We start from the raw sequence: 18,426 nt of genomic DNA on the forward strand, positions 1-18,426 counted from the left end.
GTCTCTCACCCTTTTTTTCAGTTCCATTTTGGCTGCATATGCAGCCCCTGACCTCTATCTCCACTTCAAATGCCAGGTAGGTTGGCACCGAATGCTGCAGGGTGCTGCGGTCCAGTCAGGAAAGCCTGGAAGTGGCATGATACAATACCTAACGCAAGGAGTCAGCCCTGGTTTACTAATTACTGCCAGTAATTAGATTAGATAGGCTGGTATTTAATTATTGATCTATCTCTTATGGCTACAGGACTGCCAGTACTGCTTTCCATGGGTGAGCACACAGCTACACTGAAAGCCTGAACTGTCTCAAGGCAGCAGGATGGCAACTAACCAGATATTTTACAAACAGATGGCTTGTGTTGTTGTGACATAAATCTACCATGATGTGATATAAAACAGCAATGGTTAATCCATCATTAAGAAATATTCTTTGTTTACACTCTATTTTCCTTTCTGAATGCCATAACAATGAGCAAAACAAGCGATGCTTGGAGGAGAAGGTCGAGTCGAGGTAGGAATCAGTATCTAAATGAGCTAGTTGCAGAAAGAAAACATCTAAGTGAGCCTGGTTTTGTATTAATTTGAACAGGAGAAATAATTTTGTCCACACTGTCATTGTAGAGGTCCTTTTGTTAGTAATGGACTGAAAAAATTAAATATACATAAATCAGACGGTATCAGTGACTCACCAGACAAATCACAGAGCAGACTATTCGAGGTAAAACTTCAGGTGAAGTATTTGCCACTCATATTAATTATGAGAAACTGTTGTCTGAAAGTTGGTTTTAAGACATTGCCCTCACGACTCATCACTGCTGCCTCTGAATCACTCAGATAATTTTCAGAAGCAAGGAAGAGAGTTGTTAAAAGAGGAACTATCAAGACTTTCCTGATTTTCTCTGTATGTATTTACTAAACTGAGGGAAAAAAATATATCATCCGAGGCACTAAATCAAGATGCAAAATGGAAATTTATGGGCAGAATTTGCCATCAACTAAACATCAGCCTGAGTGGCCTCCCACCCAGCTGCTATAATCGAATCCCAACTCATTAAGTCAAATTACAGAGAAGCAAAGGTAGAATTTCTGGACCATTAACCGAGATTCTTGCATCTAGTGTTTTTCTTGTGTTTCAGCTAGAGGATGAACATTATTATTATTTTTTTTTCCCCAAAGTTAACTTTAAGAGAAGTTAGGAAGAAGCTTCAAACAAAATTTAATCTGGGTTTGTATTCTGACAGATTCATGAGTCTCCTACAAAAGGCTCAACTTCAGAAAGAATAGATGACCCATTTTTCATTCAGCCAAAACCTGCAGATTTTTTAACTGTACAGAAATAAACCCATCCAGTTTTCCACCTAAGAAAAGATACAGTACAAGCATATCCAAACCTAGATGTTAAATATCAAGTTGACTTTTGCTCTCTGCATTCCCAGATCCTTTGTTAATGCTAAATATGCTCATTGCAGGGAGCAGAGAGCCTCCGGAGCAGCTGCTGCCTTCCTGGGGTGCCTGCTGCTGATCCTGACAAACTTCTTGTCCCATGCCAGGGACAAGCCGCAGGAAGGCTGTGTCGGGTGGGCTAGAGGGGAGGTAGGCCCTCGCTGAGCATCATACCTGCAAGATCCAGCCTTGCAGGGCTGCCTTTTCTCAAGAAAGCAATCCTCCCTCTTGGAGCATCTGGCTTGAAGAGGGGAACTGAGCTTCTTACCAAAGCAGAGTGGCAAGACTGAGTTTCCAGTTCAGAGAAGAGAAAAGAAATTACAGTGTGTTTCAAAAAGATGGACCAAATTAATCCCAAATGCCTCTCAAAGTGTCCTTTTCCACTGAGGTCAACACTGCCGTGATTCTGTTTTTGAGGTCATCCAGATTAGTCACTAATGGTGGCACAAAAACATCGTCTTTGACGTGGTGGTTCGTGGTTGCAGAGATACAGTGATTTCAAATTGGGCCCAGCTTTTTGAAACATCCTGTATTATTTGTTTACCACTGCCACGCTCGTACAATCATTCCAGGGTAGTGCTGCACTAAAATGTTGGACTGTACCTTCTATAGAGTAATGGAAAATCAGACGTACATGGGCAATGAGTATGGCGTGATCTCTCTCTGGCTTATTTTTGTTTTAAATGATATTATTTTGTCCGTGTTGCCTGAATATTAACATGACAACCAATCGGCTAAAACTTTGCTAAGTACTGACCTCTCTGACGTGATTTAAAGCTGTCTCATGGAATAATATTTGAAGGATTGCCAGCTAAAACTGAAGTATTTAGCAGCAGGGCAAAGAGAACTACAGTACATGAATACAGAGAGGACTGTCCCTATGGTAATTCTGGCAGATGGCATAAGGTTGCAAGCAAGTAATAGAAAATTTTAAAACTAATGAAACAAGATTAACATAGGCCACTCCATTAGTATTTCTTCTCCCAAACAGCTCAGTCCTGATTATATTTTATATCCTTATGGAATTAAAGCACTGTACTTACTTGCAACAAAGGGAAATTAGATCAAAATACTGTTTGTGGATGATTAACTTGCACTTCCTTTCAAACTAAATGTATGCACCCGAGTCCTCTGGAGCCACAGACAGACACTTCTCTGACCAAGAATTATTTGAGCAACAGAATATAGAGTCTACTACTTCATCTTAGGTGAAATAAACTGGATAACCAGAGACTCAGCTGAATACAAGACTTTCATAAACTCTCACAAATTTATATGGTGCCACGGCATGAGAGATGTTGCCTACAAAAATCTGGCTAGGGAAAAATCTGAGCGAATTTTTCTTCATGCATCCATTGACTTCTGCATTTTAAGTAGACTGAAATAATTTTAGCAGATATAAGGTGTTTTGGGATCTCCCTTCTTCCTGTGACAACACAAGTAAGTTTTGTGGTAAAATACCTGATTTTAGGGATTCCTCTGTTACAAACCAAGGGACAGAGTGATTCTACATGGGAAGACATTTTTAAGAACTACACATTCTTGGGAAGTGGTTTTACTGTTCTTGATGTGCATAGCTTTCTCTAGTTGTCAGAGGTCTGCACAAGGGAACTGAAGGGCAGAACCTGGGACAGCTTTTCACAGTTGGTGGCTTAAAGCTGGGCGGCAGCTTTACACCTGGCTGGTTAGCTGGGAGTATTGAATGTTCACACTGTTAGAAGTGACAGATGTTCAGCACTCCTGCAAACTCATCTTTCTACTGAATGACTCAATGTATATTTAGAAATCAGATTTCCAGTAGTCTGAAGGGCTTTAGGTGTACCAGTCTGACAGTGAGGTGACACGAGCATTTACAAAACACACACATTGTTCTTCATATGGCTTAAGCTCCACACCTATATGCCATTGGTAGCATCCTTCAGGTATAAAGAACACAAAAGCACACACCTGAGTCCCGAAATGCCAGACCAGTGAATGAGTTTCTGAAGTCTAATGCACAAAATCCATATTCTTCTTCCTAGCTCACTTAGCCTGTCTTCTAAGACCCAACATGAGAAGATAAGACTCGGTGAAGCCTTGCTTCACCTCCTTCTGTAACCTGGCACACAGACTGTCTCTAAGCTCTCCAAGTTTTTGTTTTAGGCTCCAGGAAGGGAGTCTAAAACCCTGGGAAGTGCAGCTTGTTAATGTCTGTGTTACCCTCCACTAGCACATCACTCCCTGTGGTGGCAAGGCAGCTGATTGATGTGATTCCCACTCCCTGTGTTTCAATCATTTGCTCCCTGTTGCCACCCACAGAGCCTCAAATTCACTCCAAAAGACCCCAGTGCAGAAGCACCGGGGTTAAGAGCGATATCACCTCATGCTCAGCAGGCAGATGCAAAGAGGTGCCCAGTGTGGACCAGCAGCAGCTGGTGAGCTGTCTCCCTGGAGATGTCTCTCATCCTCCGTCAGATGCAGAAGTAGCCTGCGGTGATGGTACGCCTGACTTAGACACTCCCTGAAGCAGGATGCGGCTCTCTAGTGCGGAGTTTCCTATTTTGAATCATCTCCTGCTGTCTCTTCTTAGACCAAGCAACCTGTACACCTGTGAGCTGCACCTCCCATTGCCACATCCCTGCTGATGCACCTTCCTGCACTCTGGAGGAAATTTCTTGATGTTATCAACACAATTTCTTAGAGTAAAGCAGCCCTCAGATAAAGTAAATTTTGGGGATTAATAGGGGAGACTGATCTCTTTTTGCTGCTGGAAAGCAAGGAAATCCCTATCAGTGCATTCTATTCAAACAACCTGAAAAGAAATTATATCCTGCTTTTATGATGACAGTCATGCAGATGTATATTATTATTATAAATTATTATTACAGTTATTTCAAGTAATTTTGTTTTTTGGCTTTCAGGATCTTACCACACAAAATGGAAAAAGGGCAGTGACCTGATATCTCACATGAAAGATAAAGACACATAAACTGTCTAAACAGCCACCTCTCTACACTGGAGAAGAAATCATTTTTATGCAAATAGAGTCTGAGACCAAAATGCCTTTTGCCCTTGCCTCCTTTCTATTTCATGATTAAATAAATCATAAAGCTGTCACTAGAGACCACATAGAAAGAGGTCTCAAATGGTAGGAATCAGAGCTTTCTGCATTTGTCTATTTTTAATTTCAAAGGTATTTTGAATTAAAAAACAGAGAGGGGAAAAAAAGAGCATAATGCTATTCGCATGCCTGATTTCCCAGGAGTACAAAAATCTCTATGTCCTCTTGCAATAATACAACAAATTTTCAAAACCAAACACAAATAAATGAAAACTAAACTATGATACAGAAATTCAATTGAGATTCACAGTGTCCAATGCTTTTCAAATTCAAATTACCACCAGACAGTTCATCTTTTTGCATAACTTATGCAGTTAACACATAGGTGATAGCTTCTCCCCTCTCCTTTTTTTTCTTTTTTTTAATTATTTTTTTTTAATGGAGAGACATATTTCAGTCATAGTGCTGGTATTTTTGCAAATAAAAGGTGAATAATAATTCCTCATTCTTCATAGATCCACCCTATCCTGTTGTACAGTGCTTAGAATGCAGTACACAAAGTGAGCAGGGAAAACCAAGCATTCTTGTGTTGAAGAACAGACTAAAATTGAATTATTCTGTCATTAGAGCAAATACTCAAAGGTAACTACAATTTTTTGGTGTCAGAGGTCTTTGGTCTTCAGTGAACAAGATTAAACAGCCCAGTGGTAACACAGAACTCTCTGCAGATCGACCATGTCACTTTAGAAATTGAGTACATATGTATATCTTAACTAAGAGGGGTGTGAATTTGGAGCTTGAAGAACTATATCGTGGACAGTGTCTACCAAAAAGGAGCTATTCCGGAAGAGATGTTGTGGAACAGTTAAGGTTTAATTTATAGTATTTGCATTCAGGACAACTTCACTGGATAGTGAAGGTCTTAGTCCCTGATCTTGTAGATATTTCAGCTCTTAATTAGTGTGACCTAAGGGAAAAAAGCCTTTACCTACAGAAAAGTGGATATTTAAAAGTACAGACATAACCTTGGGTGTCTAAAGGGTTGAGGTCCCCCCAGAGGCATGGAGATGCATTTTGGGGTCTTACACTCACTGGGAATGTGGGAGAGGTGGCTTTGGATGCCTTTTGGTGGAAAAAAGACCTGAAGAGGAGTTCCCCATGTGTGGGGTGTGCTATGTGGGCTGGGATTTGGGGGGACTTTCTCCACAGGGGGATGGCTGGATCCCTGCTCCCTGGAGGTCCATGCCCCTGAGGAAGAACTGGTGGTTTGTTTGCAGTCGGAATCCCGGCATCAGGATTATTCAGTGGATTTTTCTTCCTGATGTTTACCCCTCTCATGTCAACCATTACTCTCCAGACCTTCCTCCCTCATTTGTTGGACTGAACATGCTCAGGGCTCTTTGTATCTCCTGTCAACCCACAGGTTTTCCAACCTGCTGGTCATCTGAACAGCAACTGAAATATAAGCCCATATACCTGAGGGAGTAAAGTCTCTTTTCATTTTGAACCAGGGAGATGCAATGTTTAACCATGCAGGAGTAAGCTGAAGGGTGGCGTTTGGAAGGTGCGAGGAAGAAATGTTTTAGGCAGTTTGTATTGTGAACTAGTATGAGGGTTTTGGATGGGAAGAAAGGGAAAAAATTCCTTTAAAACCATGTAGGAACATCACCAGAGACATTACTTGAACTGTTAGTTAATGGTAAAACAAAATATGTCCTACCCATGAAAGTACAAATCATGTATTGTATCAGATTCCAAAGACGATGTAGTATGATAAGAATTGCCAAAAGTGATATGCAGAATGCTAACTCCTGTGAGGAAATAAGAAGAGTGCTTCACCAGTGTTGTCATGACATGATCTAATAATTATCACTATGTTCAGTGACAAAGCTCTGTTTTCACAGCACTTCTCCATGACATCGTTTAATTGGAGAAAGGGAGAAAAAACAGTGGTGTGAGGAGCATCAGCTAGGGTTTAAAAAAAGTAAACAAATACAGCATTTCAGAGTTGGTCGGATAAAAATCACATGCAGGAAAAAACCAAAGTTGAAGTTCACATATTTAAAAATGATCACCGCCACACGACAGAGGCCATTTTACTCGTGACATAGACACACTTCAATTCAGATCTGTAAATCTGACTGCAGCATCGTCTTGCGCATCACCTTTTCTAGCTTGGTGACTCTATTTTTTCTGTTCTTCAGCACACTCTGCACTTTTCTGCTTCTTGTGCTTTCCTATCCCTTCCTGTCTCCAGCCCAGGGGCAACCCCATCCTCACCTGTGCCCCCTGATCCTTCCTGCCCTCATTCCCAGAATCACAGACTACACTTCCCAACAACCTCCTCCTCCCAAAATGTCAGTGTCAGTCGTGATCTGGGAAAATACCAGAAGCCAGCACCTCTAAATACACATGTCAATGGGAACTGACATCTTCCCCCTGTGCCTGTTTTCACTCCTGGTACCTGCTGAAGAAGAGAGCCAGGTACCAGATTGCTACTTCGGTGGGACTGAAAACCACTGCCACTGTTTTTCAGTTGGCCACATCAAACCTTAATTTTGCTCTTCTGCTTGCTGCTGGTAAATTAGGATCCAGGGAAACTAACCACGATCAGGCAGGCTACCAGGGAATCTTCCCAGTAAGGATTTTATCTGCCTATGATGAGGTTTGGCTGCCCAGTCATTAGTGGAACTGATAAAAGAAACAGCAGCAATTAATTTCACTGTGAATTTATCTGCTTTTGCCAGCTGATTTGGAATATCATTAAGAAGATTTATCATAGCAGATTTAGTAATTTTTTTTAATTTTATTTTTTTAAAATTTGTTTTGTTCCACTCAAATATTTTCCAATCAAACCCTGACTTAAAAAATAGTTACCGAAATTTGAGGTTCAAACATTGCTTTTGTTAAGACTGATGTCAGCGAGAATGCTTCCACCACCAAATTCAAGTGTCACTGACTAAAGCCTCCAGCTAAAATATGTGTCCCTTTTATCATATCTGTATGAACTTATCATTCTAACTTTTTGCCCACTACGTGATAGTTTATCATTTAAGGGCTGCTTATGTATGCTGAATGGTCGACTCCGACTTTAAAGGAAACAGCATGAAATACATACTGCTCACTTGTTCTTTTTCACACACATGCACACACACGCAGTCTCTTGTCACACACATACAGGTAATTGCTCTGTTAAAATATATGACTTAAGCCTGTAAATAAGGATGGTTTGATTTGGAGAGAGCTGCTCATGGGTTGGTAGCCAGGCACTAGAGCAGGAACAGCTGTAGTGTGCAAATCCTTCACACACAGTTCTCTCAGCTCTGTTCCTCGGATCTTTGACCCCTATGGCATTATGCAGAAGAAGGAATGTTCAAATTCAGGTTATACCAGCTCTAAAATTGTAATTTTAAAGAAAACACCCTCCTGTACCCAACACATCAGTCTCTGTTATCCCATCATGCTGCTGGTAGTCTAACACAGAACTGGAATATATTATCTTCATGCTCTCCTTTAACCAGGTCCCAAGAAGCCTTGGAGGAAACCCTCTGCAACAGACCTGAGCGCAGGAAATCACACTGCTTACTGAGAGGCAATCAAACACAGAAGAAAGCTCCAGGTATTTGCAAAGCTTCATGTTCACATAGGGAAGGCATATGCTCCCAATGCAGCCATGGAGCTGCAGAAGTCAAAGCCAAGCTGTAGCTGCTCTACCAGTGGCAGTAGGACGGCATGTGATGCACACAGGTTTTCAACAGGTGATGAGAATAATCTCATGCGCAGGATTTGTTTGCCACTAACACATGCAAATATCTGATGCCCAGGGGCATTGCCAGCCTCTCTGCCAACTCCTGAGCATGTGCATGAGCAACTCGGGTAACAGCTTGCACATGCGAGGTGCACGAGCAGTTAAGCACAAGCAACCATGGGCATACTATTCTGAAGCTAAAAAGTCAGCCTGGCACATACAGAAATAATCTGTAAATCCAGTGGATTTGCTGAAACAACAATTTATGCTGTTTCCATATTTCCCAAACTATTCCTATTCCTTAGCATGCAAAGGAAAATTAAGTCACATTTTCCTTAATAATCGCTGTTCCCGCCTTGCTGCACGTCACAGCACTCTGAGGTGACTTTGGTAGCACTGACCTTGGACGTTGCTGCAGTGGCATTACTTTCCTTACCACTCCCTGGCGCACTCTCCTCGATCGCTGCTGCTGCTGGGGCTTCTGCCTTCTTTGCACTTGTTTCCAGAGAAACAGGAGGCCCTACTTTCCCCAACCCACTCACTGGGGTTGAGCTTGGACTGCTTGATTGCCGTGACTGAGCCTTATACCAGCTAGGATAAAACAAGGGATCCATGGTTTCTGCTGTGGCCGGCACTTGAGTGTCAGGCTCTGGGGTCTGTTGAGAATCACTTGGTGTCACAACCTCATCCTTAATCAGGACAGATAAAGAGAAGAACAAGCAGAGTGCACCATGTTACCTTCCTGCCGTAGCCATGTTGCTCTACATGCTGTGTTTGTTTTGTCTCACTGTGAGGAATAGATTTGTCCTAATATGTGGTCCAAAGCAATTACAATCAAATGTGAAGCAAAAGCAACTGTCATTTGAATAAAACAGATATGGGTCAGAGAACAAGTTACCTAAAAAACCTAATAGGAGGGTAGAATTAGCTAGGAGAGGGATACTTGCTGAGAAAGGAGTGAGCAAGCAGTCCCTAATTCAGATAAACACCCAATTCAGTCCTAAAAATATAAGAAATCCTGCAAAAAAACTCATGAACTGGTACCAGCCATGAACAAGAGGTGCTTTGAAAAGCATCCTGGATTTTGTGTTAAGAACAACACATTTTTCAATGACTCTGTTGATACAAGCAGTCAGAATAAGGGGAATACAAAGGCACTGGAGCAGTCGGCTGAACTGCACTTCTGTACCTGAATCGAGCTCTAGGGGCTCACCCACAGTGTACCTGCCGTCACCTCAGCATTTCTGCTTTGCCTCTCTTACACCAGAAGGCAAAACCTGAAATACCAGTATCCCATACACTGCAGTGCCCACATGCTGTGTCTCCATCCACATCTAATCATTTCCTAATGCCATTTTACAATCAGTACTGAAAAGTGAGGGACTTAGTGTAGTGGGCAGAATTGCTTACGTCTAGCTCTTGTTTGCAGGAAAACCTGCATCAGTTAGGCAACATAACTTCAGCTAAAGTCAGTGCAAGTTCTAAAAAGACAAAATGGCTAAATCAATACAGCCTGACTTAAGACCATCTTCACACAGGTGCTGGAAACTCATGTATGTTTTTGAATCAAAGCAAGAATTAATCTATAGTATTTATTTTCCCTTGTTTAGTGTGGGGAGCTTGCTACAGTAAAAGATTCTTTATGTGCTCCCTTGTTTTCACACTGGTCTCATCAAATACCTTCACTGCAGCCTTCACCTGCTCAGCAGCTTCTCTGGGTAAATTGCATAACAGGAAAATTCGCTAAGTTAATTGTATCTAAATCCAGCTAAAGTAGCACATGAAGTATATATATATATGTATATATATTTTTTTTAATGTAGGTCTTTTAGAGTATGAAGCAGTTGTGGTCTCATTCTAACAGATTTCCTTAAGAAAAAGTGCTGACCTAAATCATTCACACCCTGAACCTTTTTGGTACTGGTTGTAAGAGGCAGTTTCTTCTTCTGTTGAGTGTATGACATCCCTGCATCCACCTAGACAATATCCCTAGGATGACCAGAACAGAAGGGAGAAAACACCACTCACAGAAAACAGATTAGAAGTAGGATCTAAAAACTGGTGGTGGAAAGCTCACTAAATCTGGAGGGAATGCCAAATTCTCTTAGTATAAATACTTTAACAACCATTTCATTTATAATAGTAAGTCTGAGTTAAATCACAGCAAGCAGAACATCCATGGTAATGTGCTTAACTCCCAAACTATTTTTTTCCCTATCAAATGATACATATGCAGTTTGAGAGGACAGGCTACAGTTGCATATATGTGTACAAGGGCAATGAACAATTTTACTCTCCAGTGCATTAATTCCCTTAGCTGTACTCCTGATATATGGTGCCCACAGGCCACAGAGGAGCATTTTCTTGCTCTTTTGAGGCACCCTCAGCACCACTGGCAGGACAGCAGGACACCAGGGGCACTTACCTGAGCAGCTGGGGCAGCAGGCAGCAGCACTGGGGTGGGTTCAACTGGGGGTTCTCCTGCTGCATTCTGTGGTTCAGGGTCCTGCTGAGGTGGCTGTGATGCTCTCTCAGGTCCTTCCTCCTTCACTTCTTCCTCCTCCTCCTCTCCTGATGACTCTGTGTGGACTTCATCCAAATCTTCACCATCCACAATCTCCTCCTCTTCCTCTTCTCCCTCCTCCTCTAACAGGACACAGAAAAGGACAGGGCTCGGCACCATGTGAAGATGGCTATGATCTTTATGTAATTAGAAAGACATTTACAGTTGCATGCAATGCTACTGATACTGGCAGAGGATGTAGGCTGGGGAGAGGGCACTGGTTAGGAGCCTGTGCCCACCAGCCTGCACTGGGAGCTGCCATGGAGCTGCCAGCAGGTGCTTCACAGTGGAGAGGACACCAAACACACACACACTTGTTGAAATCTTAAGCTGTCCCTTTCCATGGACTGGAGAACAGAAAGTCCTGACAATGCAGTTATCCTTGTGAGGAATGTGCAGTACAGCCCTGCACTTTTTGGGGAGAGAATACCTGACCTGGCACAACCTGCTAGGAAAAATGTCCCCCTTGTGATTTTCTGTATATGCTTGTTTTAAACACCATTGAGACAATCATAATGTGTATTTACCAGGTTAGTGCTTTGCAATACATGACGGGAGGTTTGAGACACTAATCTCCCTAAAACCAGACTGTCAAACTTGGTCAAACTGTCACTGTTGTGTCATCTGACACATGCTGGTGTCAGCATTTGTGGCTCAGCTTATTTCCAGAGGGAGCCCCCTAACAATGCATTTACTTTGCATAATCACACCATTCATCCTCACACGTCAGATGTTGTTCAGAGCCATCCTAGCACTTCAGAGAAATAAACCTAGATGGATGCATTAACCCAAGCTCCAAATTGGCTGCATATTCTTCACAGGTTGAGGTTCTGCCTGAGTATGTAGGAGTGCAGATTGGCAAATTAAGGAATGCGTTCATAATGGAGAAATGTTTCCGCAGGCAAAGACATGGCTGCAAGCAGAGTGCTGAATATCTGCTCCCACGTCCCCTGGCTGCAGAGGACCTCACTGACTGTAGTAGGAGTTTCAAGTGCAGGACTGAAGTCCACATTGCGAAAGCCCTTTCTAATGCCTTGTCCCCAGGAGGTGAGTGTCACATTCCCCATCACATGCTGGGGGTGTGTGTCCAGAGCACGAGGTCACGATCTTGGCAGATGCACCTGTGTGGCTCGGACGTGGCAGCTGTAGCTGATCACAGGGACAAACTGGGCATAAGGCTGTCCCTGCCAAGACAAATCCCTGGAGGTTCATGCCCTGCGAGATGGCACCTGCTCCTCTGCTGCTGACAGGTGCCACAGCTGCTATCCCACTACACAGGCCCCTGTGACAGGAGTGGCCAGACCACAGGTCCCATCCTACAGATCAAGTTCTGCATCACAGCCATGCAGGGTCCCTCGCGGGGAGCAGCCCCCACTCTGAAGTCAGCACAAGTTGTAGCAGGGGAGTAAGCGATGGGTGGACCCTTAACTGGGCTGATAAAGGTAAATGTCCTCACAGAATCCATTGCTAGCAAGAAGATTAGAGATATATAAAATGACTGTTACTGCTGCCTTTTAATAGGAGAGATCTGCTTATTTGAAACATTTATTTTGACTTGATGATCCTTGTGGGTCATTCTGTGGTTCTATGGTTAATTTCTTGTGGCTTACTCTGTAATGTAAAGCACAGGTGAGCCTGGATTGCAGGCTACTTTTGCAAACATAGAATCACAACTTTGCATTATTGTATAGACATATCAAGCATGTTTAGTCATTAAATCTTGATTATGCTTCTGCCACATTTCTTGGTTATTATAAAAAAAAAAAAGAAGAAGTATATTTCATAAGTACTTCTTTTAGTAGTAGACATTCTATTTCTTTAATGACCTTCAAGAGTTCATAGGCCATACAATAATGACAACTTTTAGGGAAAAAAAGGACTTTACAGAATAAGATAAAATCTTAATTTTATGGTCCCTTCGCATGAGGAGTCAGTAAAGATCATGAGGTTAGAGAGTATTGAGGTCACATGAAAGGTAAGATTAATGGTGTCAACAGGTTATATGATTTTTTTAGATGGGATGGATTTTTGCTTTTGATTATAATTGATACAAAATGATGCAGTTACACTTTGGGATGGAGAGAAATATCTTATTCAGTTTTCCTGCTCAGTATCGTCATGTAAATCACACACAGCTGCAATTTAAGAAAGCAATTTAGGTGAAATAAATGACATACCTCGGTCAAAATCAATTTCTCGTATTATCTTTTCTTCTCTGCTGAGGTTCACTGTGAATTGGTTCATATTTTCATACCCAGCCTCTATTTTTTCCATTTGAAATCCTTTAGATGCTTCAGTAATTCTAAAACAGAAAGACTGGTTATTGACCTTTGTATTTGCAGATAAATTTGTAATTTGCAGTTCATTACGAAGATCAAGAGTATCAAGTTTTAATACTTACTTTTGTAGCAATGTTTTGGCATTCTGCGAAAACAAAAAGAAATAAGTGGCTTCTTAAGTGGTTCAAAATTTTCAGAGATTTTATGCATCGAGGTCTAATTCTTACACTGGCTGCTTCTAAACACACTAATACGGATTTCATAAATAACAGCCATGAGATCTATGAATGAGATCAAATTTGGACAGTAATTAGTATATGACTGAGGAAACTTTTTAGTTAATTGAAGAATGTTCAATTAAAATCTGAATATGATAGAAAACACATACAATTTCTACAAAAACGAAATAGAAGTATTTTTGTTCTTTTTTGTGTGTTTGTGGTGAAAAGTGGTTGTCCCATTACCATCTTTAGTCACAATAACTAGATCTTTGGCTACCCATAAAGGCATACTTCTGGACCCGCAAAATTTTATTTGTCTGGAAAGATTATTGTGCTTTTTAAAGGCAATTCTTTGATGTTTGGTTTTTTTTTCTTTTTGAAAACATCCTTCCAGCCTTTAACACAGAGGAACTGTAAACTTGCAGGACAGAAATTCTACACCAACGAATTCAGTGGACAGGCTGCTAATGGTTTCCTAATCAGCTCTCCTAAGCTTATAGTAAGAAAACAGGGAAAAAAATGGCATAAAAATCCAACTTGGAACATAAAGATTTAATTGTTGGAAGGCTAATCACTCTGTCAATATGCAAGTGAAACCTATAACTCACAGCAGTTCATACACACACATATGGACGATGTGGTGTGGCGATAAAGATATGTTGGAAAGTGATAAATTCCTGTTTCTTCATTGGGGACCAGAAATTCGTACACAGGATAGTATATTTTGGTGCAAATATCAAATAGTCATGTTCTTGATTTGGCTACTAGTCACAAAAAGACTAGTTGTTTGTCTGTGCTGATGCAAGTGTTAAAAAAACTAGTTTGTATAAATGTTCACTCAATGGTGACCAGACTCTGAATGTGCCTAAAATTGAGAAGTGCTTGAATAGTACCCAGTAAACCTATCATTATTTTACTATCTCTATTTATTGGCATTATACCTGCAAAAACACGGCCATTTCTGGTTCTTCCATGAACTGGATTCCTGATTCAACCAGCTTTGACACAGATTCCAAATGATCCGCATACTTCTTCATGAGGGAGCGGACATGTTCCAGTTTCTCCTCTTGGGTTCTAGTGATTATTTGTGTCATCTCATTTTTTCTTTCTTCCAGTACAGAATAGAGATAATCAAATTTTTCACACAGCTGCTCTTTCTGCCGTCTGCAGCATTCCTGTGAATCATTTGGTTTATGTTAAACATGTTATGTTCTTAAAAGAGTTTCTGTTTTTACAGTTTTTACAGGAAGCATTTTCATCAAAGAAATTCCTCTTTCTGAATACTGCAAAGGGTTCTGAATGACCCCAGAGACTTCTATAATTCTCTAAGTCCAAGCTATCGGAACAGAAGTTTTAAAACTGTTCTCAAACTGTGAGTTTCAAGCCACCGGAAGCCCCCAAACAGGCTATTGTATGACTTGTTAGTCTGCTAAAAATTGTGAAAGGTATTTATGATGTCTGTAGTGATATATCAAAGTCTGCGGAAAAAGTAAAAACCCCCACCATATTAGCAATTGTGTTCACTTGCACAAATAGAATGTTTTTTCAAAGCAGCTGTGATCTCAGATCAGCTCTGGGGAATTTTCTTTTTCTACCACAGAACCTGGAACGATCCTAGCTGGGCCTGATTACACCCTCTTAGACACTATTTTCACAATAGGTGTCCATTCTGCTACATTTACTGTGCACTGAATGAGGTAAAGGTACCACAAAGAAAACAGTGTGTGACAAAAACATGAAGACAAGGAGGAGCCAGGTTTCAATGCTACCTTCAGGAAGTGATTTTCACATCATTTTTTGAAACAGTTTTTTGTCCTTCCAACCAGACAACACAGCATATTTCACTGAGTAAGAAGGATGGCTTTGATGACTTCTTCATTGAGTCCTCTCCAGCAAGAGCACACTGCACTTGCTAGGGAGGATTTATGTAGAGGAAATCAGAGACAGGTTATCTATAATATCTGAGGTCTTCCAAACAGAAGTACTTGAGTCATCTGTGTGCCCCAGGGCATAACCTTATTGTGGTTCTCTCTGATTGTGAACGGTTGTGCTTATTTAAATCTCTTTCCTAGGAACTGAGGTTCAATCAATTCCTCATCTTCATCCCTTGAGGCAATAATGCTGAGATCCTGGCAGCACAGGATTATTAAGAGTCCCACAGCACTTTTGGAAGTGATAAGACTGATTATTCACAGCACTTGGTCAGAGAGAATACCACTTTTTTCTTGTCTTTCAGCTAGAGCTCTTTCCTACGATTGGTGACAGTCAGTTCTGTATTGTTCAAAGCCTTTTGAAGATGGATGTGTGACCAAAAATCACTGTCTACGTTGAGGGGTGAGAAGTGAATACAGGTCTTGTTGCATTGATGCAAGTATCCACCTCTCCTTCCAATGAGGAAGACTCAACAGACACTCCTAATTCAAAAGTCCTTGCAGGGTGTCAGGCTTTTTCTGCCCTTCTGGAGGTCCTGGCCACTTCCCAGGAATTCCCGATTAGTGAATTACAGGGTGCGGATAAGGAAGCTTTCAAACCAAGTGAGTCATGGTTCCTGGGTGTCGTTCTATTGTTAGGACCTCAAATAGTCTTCTCCTCTTTCACCTGTCTCCTAGCTTTCCACCAGTGTTTCCTGCAGTTCCAGCTGCTCCAGATTGCTCTTTGATATGCTCTATGGTAACTTTCTCTGAGATGTCATTCAGATCACTTGTAAAACAGCCTTGATTTCAAGACAGGTGCTTGATATCTTTGCTGTTTGACACAGGACAAGCATTAAGGGAAGAAGAGTGAAAGAATGATAGCAGGGCATCCTGAGAAATCCTTCCCTTTCTCTAAGCTCTAATACATATTATTTCCTGCCAGCAGATATTATAGAATTGTGGATCTCAAGAGGTTCCTAATGGCAAATGCTGAAATATTTCAAATATTTTCTTTCTCTATAAAATGTTTCCATATGAAGACTCTGTCTGATGGAATTACTCTAATCAGATTCTGAGTAATGAAAACAGTTAAATACACAACTTTCCATTCTAAAAAGTTCTCAGCCTTTTTGTTTTTTAAAGCATGGCTACAGCAAAAAGAAAGGAGTCCTGGAGACTGAGCATGAGTTGTACTGTTTGTTCTGAAGCATCTGTATTGACTGCCCTATGCTTTTAGCATTTGAAAGAAACTGTAATTCTTCCTTCATTATTTTACTCATATTGTTTACAGGGCTAAGCAGTACTTAATTAGTTATTATTGTTTTCCAGTATTTAGCATTTTATTTTCCCTTTTTTATTTTCAGTATAATATGTGCATTTGGTCTACCTTTCAACTAGTTAAGAACTATACAAGTTTGTTTTGTTTCGTTTTCCCTCTGGTTTTTAGAGTAAGATAGGAGCAATAGCTAAAGATATAACTGTAGGCTATTGCTTACTCCAGCTAAAAGGAAAATGATCATGTATTTTCTGCTAAAGCAGGTATTTTTTGTGGTCTGCAAAGTGTTAAGCAGAGGGAAGAGACAATCCTGGATCATAAGTGTTATTTCCACGTGCGCACATTTCTCAGCTCCAGCTGTAGCTTTCAATAGTCAAGGACAAACTCATGTCAATTCAGACAAAGCTTTTATATGGCAGGAAATGTGATTTGCTTGAAGTGTAACATAGAAGTGCCAAGGTAAGCTCTAAGATCTATTTTCTGCAATCTTTGACTTAAAAGGTAAAAATCCTGTTAAAGTATCTGAAGGTAAAATGGCTGCACTTTCTTTGGGCTTCAGGTTTAAAGGTTAGGCTTTAAACTGAGTGGATGATTCTGAGGAAGCTAGTTTCAGAAACTGTTTTATTTATTAAGGTATTTTTAGCACAGCGTTTTCTCCATACTTCAGACAAGGTGTTTGAAGTTTTGTTTCTGGTTCAGATAGTTCAACTTAAATGAGCAGAAGCTTTTGCTTTTGCATCATTCAAATTTCTGCAGTTAACCTGCTTGAAACTTGTTTCTGTCTGCAAAGTCCTGATAGCAGCCAATTTCATCCCTGCGACGTGAAGGCTTCCTGACTACAAAGTTCTGACTGCTGCTAACACACTCTCTCATTTACTTGGGCTAATGGGTTTATGTTCTTTAAACCAAACTTGGACATTTTCTGTTCTTCCTTGCTCTGAGGAAACAGTAGCCTTGGGCAATTGTGTATGTAGAACCTGGAATCAATTTCTCTTACCAATTAGAATCTATACATCTTGGATTAACTTCCTTTTCTGTGCCATTTCTTGTTTCTGCTCCAGCTCTGAAGGGTCAATATAATTCTAATTGGGCAGAGAGGGATGCGACTCCTTCACTAGATGCTTCATCAAACTCTGATCATAAAATCAATTTGTATGAGCTCTTTTCAGTCTATTGCTCAAATTGGTCAGAGCTGATATTTATATTTGCTTTGCTCATGCAAACCTCTTGGAGGAAATGAAAGCTACTTCTACTATTGAATGACACAAAACTAATTCCAGCTCTGCTAGAGTAAGACCTTTACCAGAAAATCCAATAAGAACCTGGATACAGAGTTCACTGACATACTTAGGAGCCATGCTATGGCTACCTTGAGGCTGAGGCTAAGGCTTTGTTCACAGGACCGATCAGGCTTTAGACTAAATACCGGTCTTTTACAGGTCTAGAATCTATCTTAGATGTCAAATGACCTGGGAGTTGATGGCATTTTGTTGGATATGCTTTTAACTTCAGTGACATCCTATGCCACTAAGAATGCTGAGTAAGATGTGCTGATACGGATTATCCTTACTCTTTGTCCTCAACCACATGGCCAATGTCAGAGGCAAGGTGCCAAGCAGGATGTATCCTTTGGCTGAAGCAGCACAGCTGATACTGCACAAAGCCACAGGTAATGGTTTAGTGAAACAATGTGGGAATGCATTTGGGTAAAGTGAGGTCTGTTAAAGAATGATCATTACCAGTAGTTTAAAAGATGCGACTTCGCGCTGAAATAGATGCGTTTAAAGAGGTGGTACCTACCTCAACCATCCTGCAGGTCTCCTCCAGCTGCGTGACTATCCCTTGTGCTCTGTCATTGCTTCCCACCAGGACTGCGATGCCATCACTCAGCTCAGACTAGGCAGTAAGGGGAGAGCAAGCAGGAGGGTGTTAGACACCATCCCATG

The 18,426-nt window shown here is 41.1% G+C and overlaps 1 protein-coding gene across 8 annotated transcripts in view; it reads right to left on the minus strand.

Moving 5' to 3' along the window:
- The window catches only part of TRIM55 (tripartite motif containing 55), a 37,120-nt gene that overhangs the window by 8,931 nt on the left and 9,763 nt on the right, over window positions 1-18,426 (minus strand). For 2 of the 8 annotated variants that reach the window (XM_065831774.2, XM_065831773.2), the window contains exons 4-10: window positions 18,281-18,376; window positions 14,233-14,466; window positions 13,193-13,215; window positions 12,969-13,093; window positions 10,654-10,874; window positions 8,630-8,917; window positions 6,201-6,291 (exon numbers count right to left, since the gene is read on the minus strand). In XM_065831774.2, coding sequence (XP_065687846.1) covers window positions 6,201-6,291; window positions 8,630-8,917; window positions 10,654-10,874; window positions 12,969-13,093; window positions 13,193-13,215; window positions 14,233-14,466; window positions 18,281-18,376 — 1,078 coding nt within the window. Of the gene's footprint in view, window positions 1-6,200; window positions 6,292-6,495; window positions 7,826-8,629; window positions 8,918-10,653; window positions 10,875-12,968; window positions 13,094-13,192; window positions 13,216-14,232; window positions 14,467-18,280; window positions 18,377-18,426 lie in introns of those variants that run through there. The other 6 variants (XM_071804071.1, XM_071804070.1, XM_065831772.2 and 3 more) reach the window with 3 other exon arrangements.

The sequence above is a fragment of the Patagioenas fasciata genome, chromosome 2 (genome assembly GCF_037038585.1).
Source record: "Patagioenas fasciata isolate bPatFas1 chromosome 2, bPatFas1.hap1, whole genome shotgun sequence".
Taxonomy (NCBI): domain Eukaryota; kingdom Metazoa; phylum Chordata; class Aves; order Columbiformes; family Columbidae; genus Patagioenas; species Patagioenas fasciata.